Source organism: Triturus cristatus, chromosome 4_1 (genome assembly GCF_964204655.1).
Source record: "Triturus cristatus chromosome 4_1, aTriCri1.1, whole genome shotgun sequence".
Classification (NCBI taxonomy): Eukaryota; Metazoa; Chordata; class Amphibia; order Caudata; family Salamandridae; genus Triturus; species Triturus cristatus.
Genome location: NC_140585.1, coordinates 395680953 through 395701464, shown reverse-complemented (window position 1 = coordinate 395701464; position 20512 = coordinate 395680953). Strand labels below are relative to the sequence as shown.

At 43.3% G+C, this 20512-nt stretch overlaps 1 protein-coding gene across 1 annotated transcript in view; it reads left to right on the top strand.

The window, feature by feature from the left end:
* The window catches only part of SAMM50 (SAMM50 sorting and assembly machinery component), a 252099-nt gene that overhangs the window by 1851 nt on the left and 229736 nt on the right, over positions 1 to 20512 (top strand). The window contains exon 2 of the mRNA XM_085652463.1: positions 9500 to 9607. Coding sequence (XP_085508589.1) covers positions 9500 to 9607 — 108 coding nt within the window. The remainder of the gene's footprint in view (positions 1 to 9499; positions 9608 to 20512) is intronic.

Here is a 20512-nt window from a genome sequence, read left to right as displayed (position 1 = left end):
TTCTTCTGTCACTGTCTGTGATTGCGTTCGCCGTCCACTACTTATTTCCTGTAACTGCCTCGGGCCGTCCCCACCACTCATCATTGCTTGTTTGTTTGTTTAACAACACAGCCACCCTCAACAATTGCGCATGCCGTACGCACTCCCGCCCCCCCCCCGGCCCCAGGTAACGTGCTTTAGGTTACTCCTTTTTAAACAACATGGGGGACCCAAATAAAGTCTGCCTGGGACCTTGGGAATCAGTTATTCTAAGCAACAATGGTCCCTAGGAAAGGGTGAACAAAACTGATAAATACAGACCCAGTCAGTGCTGTATTGGTTAAACGTGTCCAGTCGGACAGAGGTTCAATATTTAATTTTTCAGCAATTCTTGGAGACATGTACAAGACAATATACTGAGAGTGGGACACAAGCCTGCATTCCACTACAGAAACGTAGAAACATACAAACATATAGTCAGGGAAACATTTAACAAGGCTCAGGCAACGCTCACGGTTTTTTCTCAGTCGAAAAATTCACAGTTATAGGTAAACAAGTCGCAAGGAATACCTTTACATGACAAATAGTAACATCATAGTGTATGTATGAGGTGTTTTAGGGTGTCAATGGCGTTTCGATCCAGGAGACAAATGTGTGGATCATCTTCAGGACATTAAATAAGCATGTCTGAATTATAGGTGCCTTAAATTACTATATGAACAAGACAGTTTGGGAGAAAGAAGGGATTATGGGGAGAAAAACAAGAAGATTGGAATTAGGAGGATATATCTTGACAACGTAACCTTGTTTAGTCTGTATGTCATTCTGGAAAAATAGCACCTCTAGAGACTAACATTCAATTGGAACAACCTGCAAGATTAGACCAAATAACACGGAGTTCAGCATTGAAAGATGGCGCAAGAAAGTGGCAAAAAAGACTTTTCAACAAGTGCTGCGTCAACAAGTAGGTATTGTGAGAACGTGCATATTTACAAAAAACGGCGCAGTGACTTAGTGAAAACAATGTTGGTTCAACACTATTATGAGACCTCTGTGGCTTTTTTCTAATTACTGGCCCCAAATTAAGAGATTTAAGAGGGAGAAAGAGTGTCTCAATAGCAGGAATGGAAAACAAAGTCCTTTGTTGCATGAGTTACGCATGAGAATAGAGAGGACACGGTCAAGAGAGATACGGCAGTAGCAATGAATCATGCCGAAGTCAGGCGATAGGTGACGCGTTAAGAAACCTGCAGCTGCATGCGTGCATGCAACGTGAATGTGCGGGAGCTTACCGTGGATTTATACATCGGTGAGTAAGGGTAGCGGGAATGTCCTCAATGGGAGTGGCGGAGGTAGAGGTCGCGATGGAAAGTTAGGAATTTAGCGTGATGCTGAGCAGGAAGGAAGGGAAATAATTAAATTGAAGGGACCCGCATGACTAAAAGCACATAGCAGGAAGCGGAGACTCACCATCAATTGTTGAATCAGAAAAAGAGCCACAGGAGTGTGCTCTGTGGGCGCGATGGCCTGTGAAAGAAATAAGGGCGCTCAGAAAGGATCGAGGATGGGGGTGAGTTACTGCGTGCATGAGGTGTCGCAATGTGCTTACCTTTAGCCGTAGGTTACGGCGTGATGTCTCAGGGGATCAATGTCCGTAGATGCGGGGGAAGTGAGAAGTCTATGTCAAGGTCTCATATACAGAGAGACGTGCCAGGATTGGAGGATGATGTCAGGTGGTCATGAGGAAAAGTGAGAATAGAAGAAGGACTGAATGCTGTCAGGTGGTCATGAGGAATAGTGGGAAAAGAAGAAGAAATTAGAAAAAAGCCACCAAGGTCTCATAATAGTGTTCAACCAATATTGTTTTCACTAAGTCACTGCGCCGTTTTTTGTAAATATGCACGTTGTCTCAATACCTACTTGTTGACGCAGCACTTGTTGAAAAGTCTTTTTTGCCACTTTCTTGCGCCATCTTTCAATGCTGAACTCAGTGTTATTTGGCCTAATCTTGCAGGTTGTTCCAATTGAAGGTTGGTCTCTAGAGGTGCTATTTTTCCAGAATGACATACAGACTAAACTAGGTTACGTTGTCAAGATATATCCTCCTAATTCCATTCTTCTTGTTTTTCTCCCCATAATCCCTTCTTTCTCCCAAACTGTTTTGTTCATATAGTAATTTAAGGCACCTATAATTCAGGCATGCTTATTTAATGTCCTGAAGATGATCCACACATTTGTCTTCTGGATCGAAACGCCGTCGACACCCTAAAACACCTCGTACATACACTATGATGTTACTATTTGTCATATAGAGGTGTTCCTTGCGATTTGTTTACCTATAACTGTGAATTTTTCTCCTGAGAACAAACCGTGAGCGGTGCCTGAGCCTTGCTTAAATGTTTCCCAGACTATATGTTTTGTATGTTTCTAGGTTTCTGTAGTGGAATGCAGGCTTGTGTCCCACTCTCAGTATATTGTCTTGTACATATCTCCAAGAATTGCTGAAAAATTAAACATTGAACCTCTGTCCGGCTGGACACGTTTAACCAATACAGCACTGACTGGGTCTGTATTTATCAGTTTTGTTCACCCTTTCCTAGTGCTTTAGGTTACAGCACTGCACCCGCTATACCAATAACATGGGTGCACAATTAACAATAGCGCCTGCCGCCCACAGCCCCCTCCTGCCACGCTTTAATTGAAGTGTATTTTTACATTTACAGCGTTCGTGCGGCTGGCGGATGATGCAGTGTAAGTAAAATATACGCTTATTTTTCTTACACTGCGATTTAGCTTTAATACAGCGCACTCACGCTTTTCTTTTGTTGTGCACTCGGCACCTAATCATTGTTTTTTCCAATTTAAATCCACGTGACATGTGCACACAATAATATCGCCTGCCGCCCGCAGCCCCCTCCTGCCCTCGGGCACCGTGCTTTACTCCCTGATTTCACCTTCATATTGGACTGAAAACACTTGATAAAGCACTGCAGGAGTGTGGTGCATGGGGAATGAGTTAATATTTATAGAGCGTGAGGGAGACATGTTATTAACTACTTTCAGCCCATTGCTGTTTTTATTATTACTTGTTTTCCACCTCTGCCCGTTTTTATTAATTCTTTTCCGCCTGTCGCTGTTTTTATTAATTACTCTCTGCCAACGCGTTATCAGCACACACACCCTCCCTGAGCACAACCACTGCAGAAACATTCCTACGGTGGTCTGACCATGCTTGGCACAGGCCTCCTGGAACTTTGCTCCAGGTTTTACCATCTGCCTCAACGGTCTGCAGCTACTTGGCTGCAGTGGCCATCCCGTGCCTCACATTCAGTACAAAGTATTGGCATTTGTAATTGTTATTTTCACAACCAAAAACCTGTCAAACAGCTACGTTTTATTGTCTTTAGTTTACATTTTTATGTTGATTCATTTTGCAAAGTATTTTTTTGCACGCACCAGGCAAATGGGTCCTCTCATTTTGGGCTCAGTCGGCATAGTAAATGACTTTTCACATCGCCTTCTCATCCATAATTGTTATCCTGCACGCTTGGCGGGACACAGGGCGTCAGCACTTAAACATTTTATATTTTGCCACCCGCATCCAAAACTCCATATCTGATTTCGAGCACAAAGTCCCAAGACCACCGAGAATGGACACGAGACAGCGGAAACCAAAGCTGCAAAGCAGCTGGTGGAAGGTGTGGAGATCGAGCTGATGCTCCTCGAGACCGGCCCCAGCAATCTCCATGAAGACACAGGGTTTCTTCTCCTTTAATGATCGGAATGTTAGTGGACTTTTTATTACATTTCCTGGGGTGCTTGTGAGGGTCTGGATGGTGGGTTACATTGCTCTAGGTATGGTTTATTTGCTTCTTGTATACTGACTTTTAAACTTTGGGCCAGTCGTCATTGAATTTCGAAAGGCAATCCTGTAATTGGTGGTGCTCTTTCAGGAAGGCTGACGTGCAGCGTGCACAGAGATGCTACCATGTTGGGGTTGTGGAAAACATTTTTGCAAGCAAAAAAAAAACCTGCCTCGTCGGAAGCTCTTTGTTCTTTTCTTTAAAAAAACCTGAACTAGGAACCCCCAAACAAATGATAAAGTAGATTTAAACACATACTTGTACTGTTTACGTTTATTAGGGAAAAATCCGCTAATAGGTCTGCGTTATTTTACAACATTGTTGGAAATGCGTTCTATTTCTGGTAAAACAGCGTGAACAATGGCATTAGCTTTAAAAAAAGATTAACATTGGTTGCGATTAAATGCTCCACACATTCTCTTTAATCGCTGGTTTTAATATTTTTCATGTACAAATTAAAAAGCTTATTTTTTTGCACAAAATAAACACACGTTATGTTTTTGCGCAGCGTGGTTGGCTACTCTATACTGTATTTAGTTTACACTTTTGGGCTTTCACTACATACCACATCCATACACTCCATAACACATAGGTAAAAATACATTGCCCAGTTACAATGCCAATAGCTGTAACTCAAACAAATGCGAGACCTATTGCTTTTCTAATGCTTGGTTGAATCATTGACAAATATATACTGTGAACGGTTTACCATAAAAGTAGTAGATCTGCACCTACAGAATTACTTCTTGAATGGATCCAAACTTACTACTTTTTAGAATTCACTTAAAATGGTAGTCGCTCCAGTCTCCTGTTTCCAAGCATGCTAATAGCAATCAACCACCCAAAAGGTTATGGGACAAATCCTTGTAAATTGTCTAACCACTGGCAATCGCTTGGTGTAGCATTCCAACCATAATATTTGGACACAGGGCTTGATTTAGGGTTTGGTGGAGGGAGTAAAGGCAAGGAAAGGGGCAGAGGACTTTACATCAACCCACCTTCCTTTACCCCACCTGCAAAATGTAGATATTTGGACCAGCCCCACAGACATCTCTATTTATTGACAGGAACTGCCGTCATGGCGGTTCCTGTCAGTTTAGGAAAAGTTTGACGGACAGCTGTCAGACTTTTCCAGAATTTCTTATTTTTCAAAAATAAATCCCTAAAGCGGGAGTTGGCTGTTGAAAATTAAAAACGAATGACCCCAATCCATGGGATTTATTTCCCATGGAGTGGGGGTTATTTTTTTTTTTTAAACTTTTTTTTTTTTTTTACTGTCCCTCACTACCATGATGGTGGTGGTGATAAGAAAGTTAAAAAAAAAAAAAGCCAGCAAACTGTCCACTCATTAATTGTAAATATGGCAGACAGTCGGACAGAGTACATTTGACTCCATCAGCATAAAACGTGCAGTCTGCCTGACTCAAAATCAAGAGGGCGGACCTTTTAATTGGCAGACAGGACACTCTGTTGCCGTTGCAACGGAGTACCCTGTCTGCCAAGCTCTAAATCAACCCCAGAGGCCCACCTAATGCAGATCAGTACTGACTGCTACTCATGGGAACAGTCCCACTGCTACTTTATGTAAAATACTTGGTCACACGTATTGCTGGTAAACCAACAAGGTAATTTCTTTGAAAATATTTGTTCTCAAAACTAGTTTTCTTCTGAGTACGCAAAGCAGCACTGGCATGAGGCTACCCTAATAGAACTGTGTGAAAAATGTCTTATCTGTTTCGTTTTACATTGAAAGTCTTCTTGTCACCCTCCTGTTTCTGTGCATGGGAGTGAAGTTAGCAACCATACAATAATTTCAGAGCCCAATATCTCCTGCTTCTCAGCTACAAGCTGTATATGTAAGTACTGCAGATTAGTTATGATGCTACCTGACCACAAGGGAAGGTTTGTCTTCACAATACTTTCCTTGCTTGATGGAACAGACCTTCCTGGTGGTGTTCCTTTCTTACTTTCGTCGACTAAATGACAGTTTTGCTGAAAACCGTCAATACTACTCTGGCTTAGTTAAGCTGTTTACTAGTGTAGTCTGTTGTCACTGTTAATACAATTTCCTTAATTTCAGTAGGTCACATCCCCTAAGCCTAATGTTTTAGATCCAACCAAAAATACCAACTATACAAACATTTTACTTCTTTAAAACTGTAAATGACAAATTCTAAATTTACTTTTTACCGTATGAATGTTATCTAAAGGAATATACTGTGCAGAAAATAACATAAATAATCATGCTGTAGAGAATTACGTTTTACCATAACACCCTCTCTGGAGAAGCTCATGTATAAGTCTTAAAAAATCATCAAAGCCTCCTTCACTAAATGCACCTCCCCATAAACCTTAAAAACTGTCCAGATCCTCCACCTTTTGAAGAAGCCCACCCTGGACCAGGGTGACGGCGCCAGCTATAGTCCCTTCATGCACCTATCTTTCATTGGCAAAATCCTTGTTAAAACAGTCTACATTCATCTGTAACCACAGATCCATGACAGCCAATCAGATTTCAGATCTCGGTGCAGCACAGAGACGGCCACCATAGTTCTCCCTTCAGCACTGTCGTCTATCCAACCCTCATTTTGACTGGGACTCTAAAATGCTGCCCCATACTTGTTCTCCTCTCTTTTCCAACTGACCCTAGTCTGTCCGGTTAGATACTACAAGGTCCCAGAAGCTTCCATCACCTGCGGAATGCCCCAGCATTCGATCTCATTCCCCCCACATACAATCTATGCATGGTACCCCACAAAATTGTACTCGCTAATGGCAGGATCAAAATTCACCTGTATAGCGGCAGAACTCTGTGTTCCCCACTCAAATTTGCATTCTCTGGCTCGATATTCGCTAACTCCAAATACTATCTATAACTCAATCAATCCTGGGTATGCAGCATCTATCTGAAGCTCACTCCACTCAAGACTGAATTTGTCTTCTCGACCAGCAAAAATGAAGATCAAAAAAAAAGTATGCATTTGGAAGGCTGCAACCCCCAACGGATGAGCAAAGGAAAAACGAGTCTTCACCCTCGAAGCTGAACTTCTTCAAGTAATGAATTGCAGTGACAAACAAAACAGCATGGTATCAGTTTTCCCAACTGAACAAAAATAAAGCTTTTCCCCCTTAAAACAACGTCAGAACTGTCATTTAAGTGTTCCTACTCTCTCCCTTAGATGGAGGCAATGCTCATCTCCATACTCCCGAGCACCACTCTAGCACCCATAAAATGGGCCCTACACTGTTTAGCAAGTTCCATCAAAGGATTGTAGAAATTCTAACACATCTCCCCAACACTAATGAAACGGTATTGGCTCAGCCGTACATAATCACCTGAATTACCAACAAGGCCACCAGAGTGGACACCCAAGCATTTCTTGCTGTGATCGTATCCACCCGTGATGTAATACTCTTCATCCAGAGCATGGACATCGCCAGACTGGAGATTAACTTTCAAAAAGCAGAACTCAGACATTCTCCGTTTATGCTCCCAGGAACTTGAACAACATACCAATCCCCTTTAAACCTGCCCCAACTTTTCACCACTTCAGGATGAAAGTCGAGATCCACCTCTTAAAAGTATTGCTTCTCAGGACCTTAATCTTAATTACCATCCCCACTCTTCTGAGTATAAGAAGCAACCCTTCTTCACCTTGTCCATATCTAAATACACATACAAACATACGTGCATTCCTACATACATATATATTCAGTGATGATAGCGCATTGAGAACATTATCACCTATATTCACCTATGTTTCAAGGGCACTACACTGTATATGCATTTACTTTCTTGACAGTTAATGTTGTAGAAAAATCTCCACTGTGCAGACACCATGTGTATAAAGGAAATGAGGCATCGTTTTTAGGTCAAGCCAGGGCTGCGCATGCGCTGCTCTGTGAGGCGTGCTGTATTTGAGTGTGGATTTGAAGCCCTTCACACTCTCCGTCCATATTTGTGATTGGCTGGTGTCATTGCCCTTTGTAAATGCTACCTTCAGATTCGTTAATAGCCCTCCTTCGCACCGCCTTGTCTTCATTTGTAACCTCCGATGAGGACTGGCCCTTTTACTTTTGTTGTTACACAGTATTTCTTATTTAGTCTGTAAGCACTATTTTCTTTAATGAGTTTCTCCTACTGCAAGCACGACATGCTTTCCTGCAACATTTAGCGTGCCATGCATGCTTTCACTTTTCAAGCAGCCCACAATGGCAGCCCCTCCTCTGACGTGAAATAGGTCTCGCATTTACAAGAGTTTGAGCTATTGGCATTGTAAATGACAATGCCTTATATTTTACGTGTTAATTATCAAAACAGATAGATAAAAGGCACTGTCCTTTACAATGCCATTAGCTTAAACTTGCAAGTGTGAGATCTATTGCATTGCAAATGCTTGTTGTTTGTATTGGCACCCTTTCTGTAGAATGCTTTCCTCTGTCCTTGGACATCTCAACTAGTTAGCATTTATCCTAAAAAAACATAAAAAATGTTTGACTTTTTTTTCTCTCTATAATTCTTTCATCCTCCATGGGCTCGATTTTGCAAACATTTTGAAGCCAAAGTCAACTTCTAGTGTGTAAAAACCATCATTTGCAAAAGTAAATCCCATTCATGATTCACAGACCCCGTAAAGATAGGCTTTTGCCATTGCACAGAGTCCATTGTGGAACTGTGTCAGCAAATCTGCTACCAGCAGAGTGTTTTTTAGGTGCAGTCCTAAGTCAGTCTGCCTGGAAAACACACAGGTTTATGTGTATTGATCATAATTTTCAATTTAGTCTTTCAACATGAATGTTCTCTCAAATTTAGTCTTGCAAATGGGAAAAGTAAATGCCTTTTCAGAATGAGAATGGGGAGAAAAAGAAAATAGATAAGGGTATTATGGAAGGATGGTCACTGAGGAAAGGAGGAAAACAATTTCTTTGTGGAGGAAAAAAGAAAAAAAACTGCTGGTGCATATGCCTTTTATGCTGCTTTTCTGCATGCAAAATATGCCCTGTATGTGATAATAGTTGGCATATGAATATTCTGGACAGTCTTTTACAGTCGTACACTTCCTTTGACTGACTATTCCTAAAAATTCTGACGTTTACTCCAAATATAGATGTAGGTATTAAGGTAATTGTTTTTTGTGTCGGGACATTTGTAAATGGAACCCTCAGTTTTTATTGTAGTAATACATTAACACCAAGAAAACCTTGGTTATATGTGCCAGCTCTACGTAAAGCAGTATGTAACCATACTCATAAAATTTCCTTAGTCAATACTTGTCATCTGCCATACAAAAGAGCCCATGAACCTTCTTGGTCCATACATCTTGAGTCTGATTTCAATATAGAAGCACTGATCTGTGGCCTGGTGTGAATGTCCTTGGCCAATATTATGAAAAACCTTCTACTTTTGCGTTTCATTAGTTGGTAGTGATAAGTCACACTTAAAGCAAATAAAGAGTGTGATCAGAATCTAATTGTTTAATGGCTGCTCTTAATGTTTCCAGTTGTTTTGTAATGGTGAAAAATTCAAGAAAGAAATCCTCTCTCCTTTGTACTTGTGCTGAGCAGAATGAAAAGGCTGCAAGAGCGAGCACAGGGGATTAATTTGAAAGGATGAGGGAGAATAAGAGGATTTGACAAATTTCTTTGAATTATTACAGAGCCTTGACCCCCTCCCGATGGGTGGCCCCGATTTTGGCTCCGATGATGATTCTGGACTGATCGAGGTGGAGCCTGAACAGAGACAAGAGGTTCTTGAAAACAAAGATGTGAGTAAATTTGACTTTCTCTTAGCTATTTTTGATCTCTGGAATAAATTCAATATTTTATTTCTCATTTGTAGATTCGCGATGTGCATAATAGGCTAGTTCAGATGTGCAAGCACAATTGATAGTGAGAGGCGTGTGAAAGTAATACACAATACCGGTGACTTTGGCCCCTTAATAGTGCATAGGAAATATACGGTAAACAAGGAGATATAAAGATGATATGTTGTGGCCGTTTTAACCGGCGTGGTGTGAGGAGTTGTGTGTGCTTATGTGCAGGTATAATAAACAGTTGCTAAAGAGAACTGATTACACAATAATTATCGGTACTCTAATGTAGTCGTACGAAGTAGAATTTTCCTTATGCTTCTATCATTTATTTAACAGCTAAGTATGTTGCAGTTAACATACATAATTTTAATTTCATCCACGTGTTATTCTGTCTAGCTTGACAGTACACCTGTCTGCCATAGCCTGTGTCCCTCCAAGGAGTAAACATTGCTCACTTTATGATATTAGCTGTGTGGTGTATCATTCCAGGTCCTAGCCAGCCATCCTTTTAAAATGCCCGAGAAGCATTGTTTTCAGCATGTTGTACAAATTATTTGGTAATGCAGAAGCAAACTAGAAAAGAAGGATTTGCCTCTAAAAGTGTAGTTATCAACAAGGACAAACCCTTAAACCCATACGTCACCAGAGTAACGTATTGGAAAAAATAATAAATAGGTCCGGTGGGGCTCAGTTCTCTCGGGCTAACATCGTAAACTTTGTGCCTATATAAATGTAACCAGTCATGCAATTACATACGTTTCAATTAATATCAATAAATGAACAAATAACTACACCGGACTACTCTTTAAAAAATGCTTTTTAGGTCTCGCCTAGCTATTGCGTTTACGCAATCGCTATGCGAGACTCTAGTAAGAGGGGCATTTCAAAGTGCTCCCAAAAGGGGATTGCATGGCGAGCACGTGCATCGTGCCGCCATGCAATCCGTTTGGGGAAGCGCTTCAGCCCACTGGCGCGTGCACATGTAGCCACAGCCTCAGCATCATACTTCAAAGGGTCCGCTCCCCCGCCTGGAATGCGCTCCCCCGCCACTGCATGCCGAGAGATTGGGCAAGTTGAATTGCAGCGTGAAAATAAAAAATCAGAGCTTAAGCACGGCGTCTCTGCTTCCCCACTGTGTGATCTTGGGCAAATTCTTTTTCACGAAGCCGCTTTTGGGCACATCACAAATGACCGCACCTTCAAATGCGCGAGTTCGGAAAGCTCTGAAATGTATTTGTTCTTTGTGTGATTTACATGCCGGAGACTCGGGGCTGGAGCAGGCGCCTGCCTCAAGACTCCGCTTGCCTCGCCTCTCCGTGTTAATTTGTTGGGTCACCACCTCTCAGCATCCCTTCTCGCGTGCCACAGCTCACCAACCTTCACCCCTTCCCTCGCTCGCTCTCTCCCTATTCCCCGCCTCCTCTTTGCTTTCTCCCTCCCCTCACTTCCCCTTCCCTCATCTCCTCCACAATCCGAGCTTAATCACGGCGTCTCTGCTTCTGCACTGTGTGATTTTGGGCAAGTTGAACTGCACAAAGCACGAGTTCGGAAAGCTCTGAAATGCGCCTACATCTTACAGAAATTCATTCTTTTAACTTTAAAGACATTTGATCATGTATTTGTTTTTGTGTGTTACATACCGGAAACTCGGGGCCGGGGCAGACGCCTGCCTCAAGACTCCGCTTGCCTCGCCTCTCTGTGTTAATTTGTTGGGTCACCACCTCTCAGCATCCCTCCTCGCCGTGCCACAGCTCGCCAACCTTCACCCCCTTCCCTCGCTCGCTCTCTCCCTATTCCCCGCCTCCCCTTTGCTTTCTCCCTCCCCTCCCCTCACTTCCCCTTCTCTCATCTCCTCCACAATCCGAGCTTAATCACGGCGTCTCTGCTTCTGCACTGTGTGATTTTGGGCAAGTTGAACTGCACAATGCACGAGTTCGGAAAGCTCTGAAATGTGCCTACATCTTACAGAAATGCATTCTTTTAACTTTAAAGACATTTGATCATGTATTTGTTTTTTGTGTGTGGAGACCCGGGGCAGGCGCCTGCCTCAAGACTCCGCTTGCCTCGCCTCTCCGTGTTAATTTGTTGGGTCACCACCTCTCAGCATCCCTCCTCGCCGTGCCACAGCTTGCCAACCTTCACCCCCTTCCCTCGCTCGCTCTCTCCCTATTCCCCGCCTCCCCTTTGCTTTCTCCCTCCCCTCACTTCCCCTTCTCTCATCTCCTCCACAATCCGACCTTAATCACGGCGTCTTTGCTTCCGCACTGTGTGATTTTGAGCAAATTCTTTTTCACAAAGCCGCTGTTGTGCACATCACAAATGACCACACCTTCAAATGCGCGAATTCGGAAAGCTCTGAAATGCGCCTACATGTTACAGAAATGCATTCTTTTAACTTTAAAGACATTTGATCATGTATTTGTTTTTTGTGTGATTTACATGCCGGAGACTCGGCCCGGAGCAGGCACCTGCCTCAAGACTCCGCTTGCCTTGCCTCTCTGTGTTAATTTGTTGGGTCACCACCTCTCAGCATCCCTCTGCGCCGTGCCACAGCTCGCCAACCTTCACCCCCTTCCCTCGCTCGCTCTCTCCCTATTCCCCGCCTCCCCTTTGCTTTCGCCCTCCCCTCACTTCCCCTTCCCTCAACTTCTCCACCGCCCCCGCTCGCTCTTGCCCTCCCCTCCTGGCAGTGAGGTATTACTACCGCCTGCAGGGCCTGCAGAGGGGTTTTTCCATCCCTGTTTTCAGTCTTTGTCACTGTTTTATCTTTCTGTTCCTCCTTTCTTCTTCCTTTACTGCCTTTGTCTCTGCGTTTGGGTCAAAGTCTGAGCATGAAGAATAAGTTCCAGTGTCCAAAGATAAGTGCCAGTGCCCACCATCTACAACCACCGGCACAAATTAAGCACTGCTGCTGATTCTGAAGATAGTGTGACTGAATTATAAAGTCTAGCTCTATGTACTGGAAATGTTGTTGAACCTGGCAACATATACGGTGCATACAGTCAAACCTTTGCTCCCGAAGCTGAACAGTCCAATACCGGCAGCACCATTTGAAATAAAGGTCCACCTGTCTTTACTCTTGCCTTTTCTACTCTTTATCAAAGTTAACAAAACAGTATGAGTTCCCATAACTAGAGAGTAGACATAGGTGTGCCACCTCTTAGACATACAATATTCCACCAAAAACACAGGTGATTTGAACTGCACTTCACCTTCCTGTCTGCGCCAGACCACTGCAGAGCTCTGCATGACAAATGCCCCAGGGAGCTGCGACCGGAGAGAATGAAAGTCATTCAGAGATGCTCACTGTTGAATGCTGGCTATAAGCCATACCACTGGGACCTGGCCTCCCAGGAATGCAGCGCTGTACAGAAAGCACCTTGAAAACATTTTCTGCATACTTAGGCACTTGTTGGAGCTCTCTAGCACCTGTTGAGTATTCCTGATGTCTGATCGGCATCTTCAGCATATGGTGCACATCCATGACAAGTAATTGGCAGTACTGCCAAGGTATCTGCTGTAGGTGCAATTAATTCCCTCCTGTAATCAAAGGCATTCACACCTTGTTTTGTTTGTCCCTGCTGTCCGTTGTTTGCACGCTCTACAGAGCTCCGGGGGGGGGGGGGGGGGAAGGCTCCCAAATCGGCAGCTCTAGCCGTAGACTCCCCCACTTTTTTTTTATTTTTTATAATTTGTGCCCTGCTTCATAAAGGATTAAATATCCGGTAATAAGTTTATTACATATTTTTCCTTTGGTAGCATTACAAACATTTTTGTATATTACTAGGACGAGTCCCTGTAGTACGCAACTCCGTTCATTTCTAAAATAAACATCTGTTATTCAGCGCCAAGATACCCGGTGCAGTGAACGTGCGCTTTACAAATACACGTTATGTGTTTCCGGCTTCTCTAGCACCTTTTTGCTCCCAAAGGCATTTTCGCGGTGATGAACGATGGACAATATAGCAAGCAGCTATTCCCTAGACACTATGGTCCCGTTCGAAATATTGCACAAATGGTTGCCATTAATGTTGATCCAGGGCCCACTGTTTCTGCAGTATGTACCAGAAAGTTTAAATTCCTGGTCAGTGTGCTCAGTCCATATTACATCATTGTATCTGCATCGGAACAGAAATTTAGGTAATGGATTGTGAAATCATTATAAAATAATTTATGCATCTTTAGCATGTGAGCTATTTTTACAGTGGGAATGGAATATTTGTTTGCTCAGAAAAGGAGCACGCTGATTTTGCCTCAAACCTGGGCCCAACTCACATATAGAAAATGTATTTCCTGTTTTTTATTGTTTCGATACAGTAATAGGTCAACTCAGTTTGCTGTGTTCTCCCCTAGTGCAAATGTTTGTGGTCCAAATTCTATAGGCTTATATGCTAACACAGAAACAGAACACATTTTGCAAGGTGTGTTTGCACAACTTTTTTTCACAAGTGCAAGACATTACAATATAGCAATGTGTACTACTACCTTCCTCAAAACATCCAAATTGTGTTGGGTGATTAGCCCTGAGTGGGTCTGCCACTAAGCGGCTGGGTTAGCATAAGCACTACCTCCCTAGCTGCAGGCCCCTGCCATACCTAGTGCACCCCAGCGTTACAGTAAAAAAAACAAGCATTGGCATAGACAATAGATCTCGCTTTTAGGACCTTTTAAGTATTTAGTTAAGCAGCACAATATCCTTGGTGCAACAACATCAACTGTTGCATGGCTAAACACTTATAAGGTCCCAAAAGCGAGACCTATTGGCTATGCCAATGCTTGTTATATTTGTATGGTATAATGTTGACTAGCAAAACAGTCAGATTGCAGAGCTCTTACTTGTAGATATATTTATAGATAGGCTTAACATCACTGGTACATCAAAGGTTGTTCATTAAATGCATATTTGAGTAGGAATCCTCTAATTCTGTCATATATTTCCAAAGTAACTGGATCAAAGTACAACCTAAGATGTATCGTCAACATGTCAATCCTATATTTAGCCCTACATTTAGTCTGTGGGTCTCACCAACTCCAATGCCATCTGTCTTAATGACCTGAAGGAAAGTGGGCCCTTATAGCCACAGGGGATTCTTATTCGTATAACAAGAGAATGTGAATAGCTTGTGCCACATGGGTTGAGGCAACTATTGCCTGATCTGAGTTCAAGAGTAGTCATCCATCTTTCTAAACACTTGTTCATAATCCTCACTAATATGTGAGATAGAAAATAAATAAATAGTATTGTATCAGTATACTTATTACTTCTGCAATAAAATAATATTATTAAATTGGGGTTCGACATAGTTATCTACAGCTCTTGTGTTAGTCTTTATTCAAAATAGTAAAAACCTGAGTGTAGTGCTATCATGTGTAGCTGGGAGCTCACTTTAATCCTGGGAGACAGTTTTTTAAAGATCCAGTTAGTTTCTTAATTTTTTTTAAATCTGATCTCTCTGTAATATGATTTCCAGGGCAATTATAAATGCAAATTTATTGAAGCTTTATTTGAAATAATATCCTCCTCTGCATTATTCAGCCACTCTCTAGGAGGAGGTATCACTTTGCATGCAGATAATGTATTCTTTGAATTTCAGAGGATCTGACCACTAGCATCTATCTCTGTAGTATCCCTAATCAGAATCCAGCCGGAGACCCTGGTGGTAAAATAATTTTTAGACTTAATAAATGAGTGAACACTAATGTATTCTTGACTTCCTGATCTTCTGACTGCAGTCCAAACAGAGTATAATTAAAAATCATGTAATTATTTAATGAAAATCCAGGGGAGCCCTTATGAGCTGGTTTAGTTGGATTCATAACTTCATAGTGGGAATTAATTATCAGACACCCCCCCCCCACTCCCTCATTTGTGATAGCAGAGTAAAATCATGCTTTATATTGATCCTGTAATGCTGCTGGAGGGATGGACCAGGCTTCCTATAGGTCACTATCTCTGTACGCATCTAGTGCGTGTTAAGAGATGGTGCCATTAAAATCTCCCATGAATAAAAACCATTCTACAGGCTCCTGTTTGATTAAAGTTATAATAAAGTCAAAAGTTATTGGCTGATTTGTATTGTTCTCGGGCCCTGATGGGATATAGACATTAAATAATACTCAAGAAAATTTCAATCTCAATGAGTATAAATGAAAATTACATTTTATGCCCTATGTCTCTAGGATGATATTAAAAAACATTATCATTCCATGAATAGATAATTCACTGATAGTAAAACAACTATACCCCACTTGCATGACCTTTCCTGCTGTTAATTAAGTAACAATTATCTGAAGAGAATTTGCTGATAGCCCAGGTTTCTTGAAGGCAAATTATTCCTGTGTTAGAATTCATTACAAATTCCAACTTAATGAGAGATTCATAGTAGTCCTCCCAAATTCCACGTTGAGATCACCAAGTTGTTGTTAAAACAATAGGGAATTGGACTTACATAATTTATCATTACATATACCTGCCAACCAAGACTCTTGTACCAATCCTGGGGTTCATGCTCTAACTAGCTGAAAATATTTATAGACTAACTGCAGAGGATCATTACACAGTGGGCCCCCATAATTAGCTTTTGGAGGGGAGGAAGGAATACAAAGCTAGATTCGTAGAAATGTGAAGCATTTAGGATTCATTTTAATATCATCATCTAAATACATCGTTCAAGCAGGACTAGTTACAGTAATAATGTCAATTCCACCCCTCCAAAAGAATATAATGTGTTTAGGATTGTAAAAGACACCAGCTTGGAACTGAACTCCATTATGGATTTCGGGGTGGAAAATTTGTCCTGTAGTTCAACCAATTTAATATCTGCTGAATTTACCATGTACAGGTAAGGACTCCTGGGGTGGCAGCATAATATTCAGTATTCATTTAAGAGTATTCAGCTTTGCTGAAAAGATTGACAAATTCAACTACTGAAAGAAATAGCTTTCTCTTCTTTAGTAGTCCATGTAACGGCTGGTTTAGTTTGATTTAATGTTTTATTTTTATCTAACTAACCTCAGGTTAGTAAGGGGTCCTTGCGGCTCCTAAATTCTAATGCCATGAGGCTTAATTTGCATTCAGCTGCAATGGTTGATGGTGCTGGATTCTGCTGCTGAAGTGTGCCTCATGAGTGGTGGTTGATAAATCTGGGAGTCTGATCATCTTGGGTTATTTATTTGATAATCTACACTTATTCTCTTATTTGATTTCCCCATCCTTGGGTCTTTCATCCTGTTCGGTAGAGGAAATTGACTTTTACTTCTAATTCGACAGAGGAAGAAAGGCCTTGAGTAATTTTTCAGATTTGGTTTTCATCTAATTAATACATGTGATGCTGTGGATCCTGTTTTTTAGTTGCCAACTCCTTCTTTACACATGATCTAGCCTGAGTTGCTTAATTTACTGTTCTCTTATCCCTTTTTAGGGCCAAGGCATAACGTATGTTTCTCATTGTCTCATAATGGACGCCTGTATCAGAGCCCATAGTAAAACAGACAAAATAGATGATAACACGTGGTCTGAATTTGAAGAAGTTTTTCCAACTAAGTTAATATAGAGCCTAAGATTATGCTTAGTGCTTATAAGACCTCAGAGGGATAAACATTCTCTTGTGGTGAATTCAAAGAAACTTCTTCGGAGAGGTTGTGTTTGAAAGGCAGATTGTCACTGGGGGTACTGTTAAATAGATCAAGCGTTGCTTTGGGTCAACCCAGCTTTTACAATTGGATGTGGGCGTTCTGTTTCGATATTTGTGAGATTGAATTCCTGTAGCAGTAGGCTATATGATTTTTATGTCTCCATCCCTTCGTAATTAGTTGAGTGGGTTCAATATATCCTTACTTTCTGTTTTCTGAGTAGCAGCTTGCTCCTGTACTTGATATATGGGGTTGAGCATCTGAGCTTTCCAAGTTGTGTGCTGGCAGCCATTTGGTTTATGTTCTATAACCTCAAGCTGGGAAAAAAGTTGGGATTGATGGTAGTCCCACTAGAGATCCTTCATGCATGTATTGTTTCTCAATGCTTTTGGAAAAGGGCGGGCGCAGGTCTTTTAGAAACAATAGTTGGGGTGCACAGATTTTTACTATTCCTCATTGAGTCTTTGCTGATCTTCATACTCCTGTTTTGTGTTCTACTGCCTTCTCTGGACTCTTGGGTAAAGAATGTGTAAGGGAGTTACGTCGTCTTCTAACCAATTTTATAAAATGCAGTCGCCAAGTCTCTGGCGAGCTAGTGGGTCAGTAAAGAAAGCAAAGGGCCAATGCTACAGTAAGAAAGCAAGAAAAGCAGAAGTAAGTTATGGTGACAAAAGTACATGGATTTTTTTAAGCTTTTCCAGCACTGTTATGTGATCCTCTGACCTGCTGCTCGTGCGCCGCTTCCCCGCTGCCCAGCTCCTCCTGACTGCAGCCTTGCGCTCTGCTACGAGGCCACCAGTTCTATCCCACAGTCCACCACTTGTGCCCCTTATTAACTCCCCCACAGATCTCCATGCCCTAGAGCCCGAATGCGACAATAATTGCTGCCTGGAATCGCCTCACACCACAGAGGGACCTTTCACCTGCATCTGCTGCCGTTAACCTCCACATCTACCCCAGCACCGCCCACCAGTGTGGCAGCCAAACCAGCCCCGTCGGCCGAGACCTTACCGGAACAACTCCGCTACCTCCTGATCAATGCCAGGACCTTTCCTGGCACTACATCCAAAGCACTTTGGCCTTTATTGACTAATTGATTAATGACTAGCTTTCTCCTTTTTACACAGATACAATTGATGTTGCGGCCTATGACCCTGTCAAAGTAAACTGAAATAGGGAAGTAAAAAAATAAACATCCAATCAAGTATCGAAGCTAGAAGGGCACATTGTATTAATTAATATTTTTCTAGTAAAACTTTAGAACAAGAGTAATTCTAAAAATGTAAAATTTCCTCTTTGATTTTGTGCCTAGTATATGGAATGCCTTTCAACCTGAATGGAAAGCTCTTTGTTGGTTCGATGCGTCTCTCATTCCGTTCTTGCAGGTTTATTAGGTCTCGCCTAGCTATTGCGTTTACGCAATCGCTATGCGAGACTCTAGTAAGAGGGGCATTTCAAAGTGCTCCCAAAAGTGGATTGCATGGCGAGCACGCGCACAATCACGTGCATCGTGCCGCCATGCAATCCGTTTGGGGAAGCGCTTCAGCCCACTGGCGCCCTCGGCATCATACTTCAAGGGGTCCGCTCCCCCGCCTGGAATGCGCTCCCCCGCCAAGCGTGCGCGCTACGCTCCGCCACGTCTCGCCGTGACAAATTTGCTTTCACTTTCGCGCGGCGGGCGCTCGCTCGCGTCCGGAGCACTTTAGAAGCCGGGCTTGTCTTGTTTTCTTCGTAATACGCATTTGTTCTCTACCTGGCTCCCCTCCTTTTCCTAGGCCTCTGTCTCTCTTACGACCCCATTCCCTTTCGCTTATGTCTGTATTTACTGCTCTCTCTCTCTTCGCTTAATTTCTGTATTTACTGCTCTCTCTCTCTCTCTTCGCTTATGTCTGTATTTACTGCTCTTTGTCTCTCCCGCTCTCCCCATTCTATCCTGCTCTCTCTCACGAGCCTTCCATCATTTCCTATCTCTAACCTGTGGTCCCCGTCTACCTCGCGCCCTCTCCCCTCTTTGTGCCCGCTCCCTTTCTCGCGTCGCCACCTCTTCCATCATTGTACCTCGCTGTCCCTGTCTAACCTGCAGTCCCTGTCTACCTCGCGCCCTCTTCCCTCTTTGTGCCCGCTCCGTCGCCACCTCTTCCATCATTGTACCTCGCTGTCCCTGTTTTTCTCGCGCCCCCTCCCTTCCAGATCTCTGTGTCGCTGTGTCTCCTTCCCTGTCAGGCCTCTTCTTTCCTCCCGGTGTCTGACATTTGAGGGTAGCTAATGAGCGCCTCCGCAGTCCGGCTTTCACTGATCCCTCGGAGGCTGCGGGGGGTATGGGATCCTTTCCTTGCAAATAATTAATTTAGCTACGTGTTGCGTAAGAGCCTAAAAGGTTTTCTGCTGCTACCGTGCTGCTCGGCGGCCATTAATATTATATCCGGGCCGGTGCTGTTGATGTAGTGCAGTTTCATTAAAAATGTGATCTGTGGAGGGAGGAGCCTAGCCCGCATCCAAGATGGTCGCGTGAGCACAGGGCTCCCCGGACCCTCGCTGCTCCTCGGAATTTATCCTGACTCTATCCTGACTTGGTTGATGGAATCTGGGAGACGAATGCTGGCTGAACACTAAACTCCTTTCGGAAATCAAATCGGACCTGGCAATCCGGAGTTATGGTGGTTTGAACTTTTGAGGCCCACCCGACGGCTGTGCCTGATGCGAGGGTGATCTGTGGAGCCGGGGCGTAGTTGAACAACAACGGCAGCGGGGCTGTGCCAGTGGCCGTCACATCACTTTCGGTTTCACTTTTGGTCTTTGAGGGGCTGGACTGTGGACTTGCTTGGTGCGACTGGGCTTTCATTGTGCCTTCGCTTGATGCCGGTGGCTTCGTCTGCTGCCAGTGTGCTCATTGACGGTGGTCCCTTCGCTCCGCCATATTGCGGCCTGTGGTGCGACACGCGTCTGCCTGGCCTGTGCCACCTCGACGCTTCCTCGGTGGTCCCCTTCGGCGATCGAGGTTCTCATGGGATGCAAGGGAGACCCCGAGAGGCGTAAGACCAAAGCATCCCTACGTGGGGGACCGGTCCAGACGAACAACATGGACCGCTACACTCAGGGTAAAGGATCCCCCGGGACGGCCAATGTCCCCCCGGAGGACACCAGTGGTGGCCCGTCCGTTTCTCCGGATCTGTCCCTGCAGGACATCATGGGCGCCATTAAGGGCATTAGAGAGACCATCGCTAC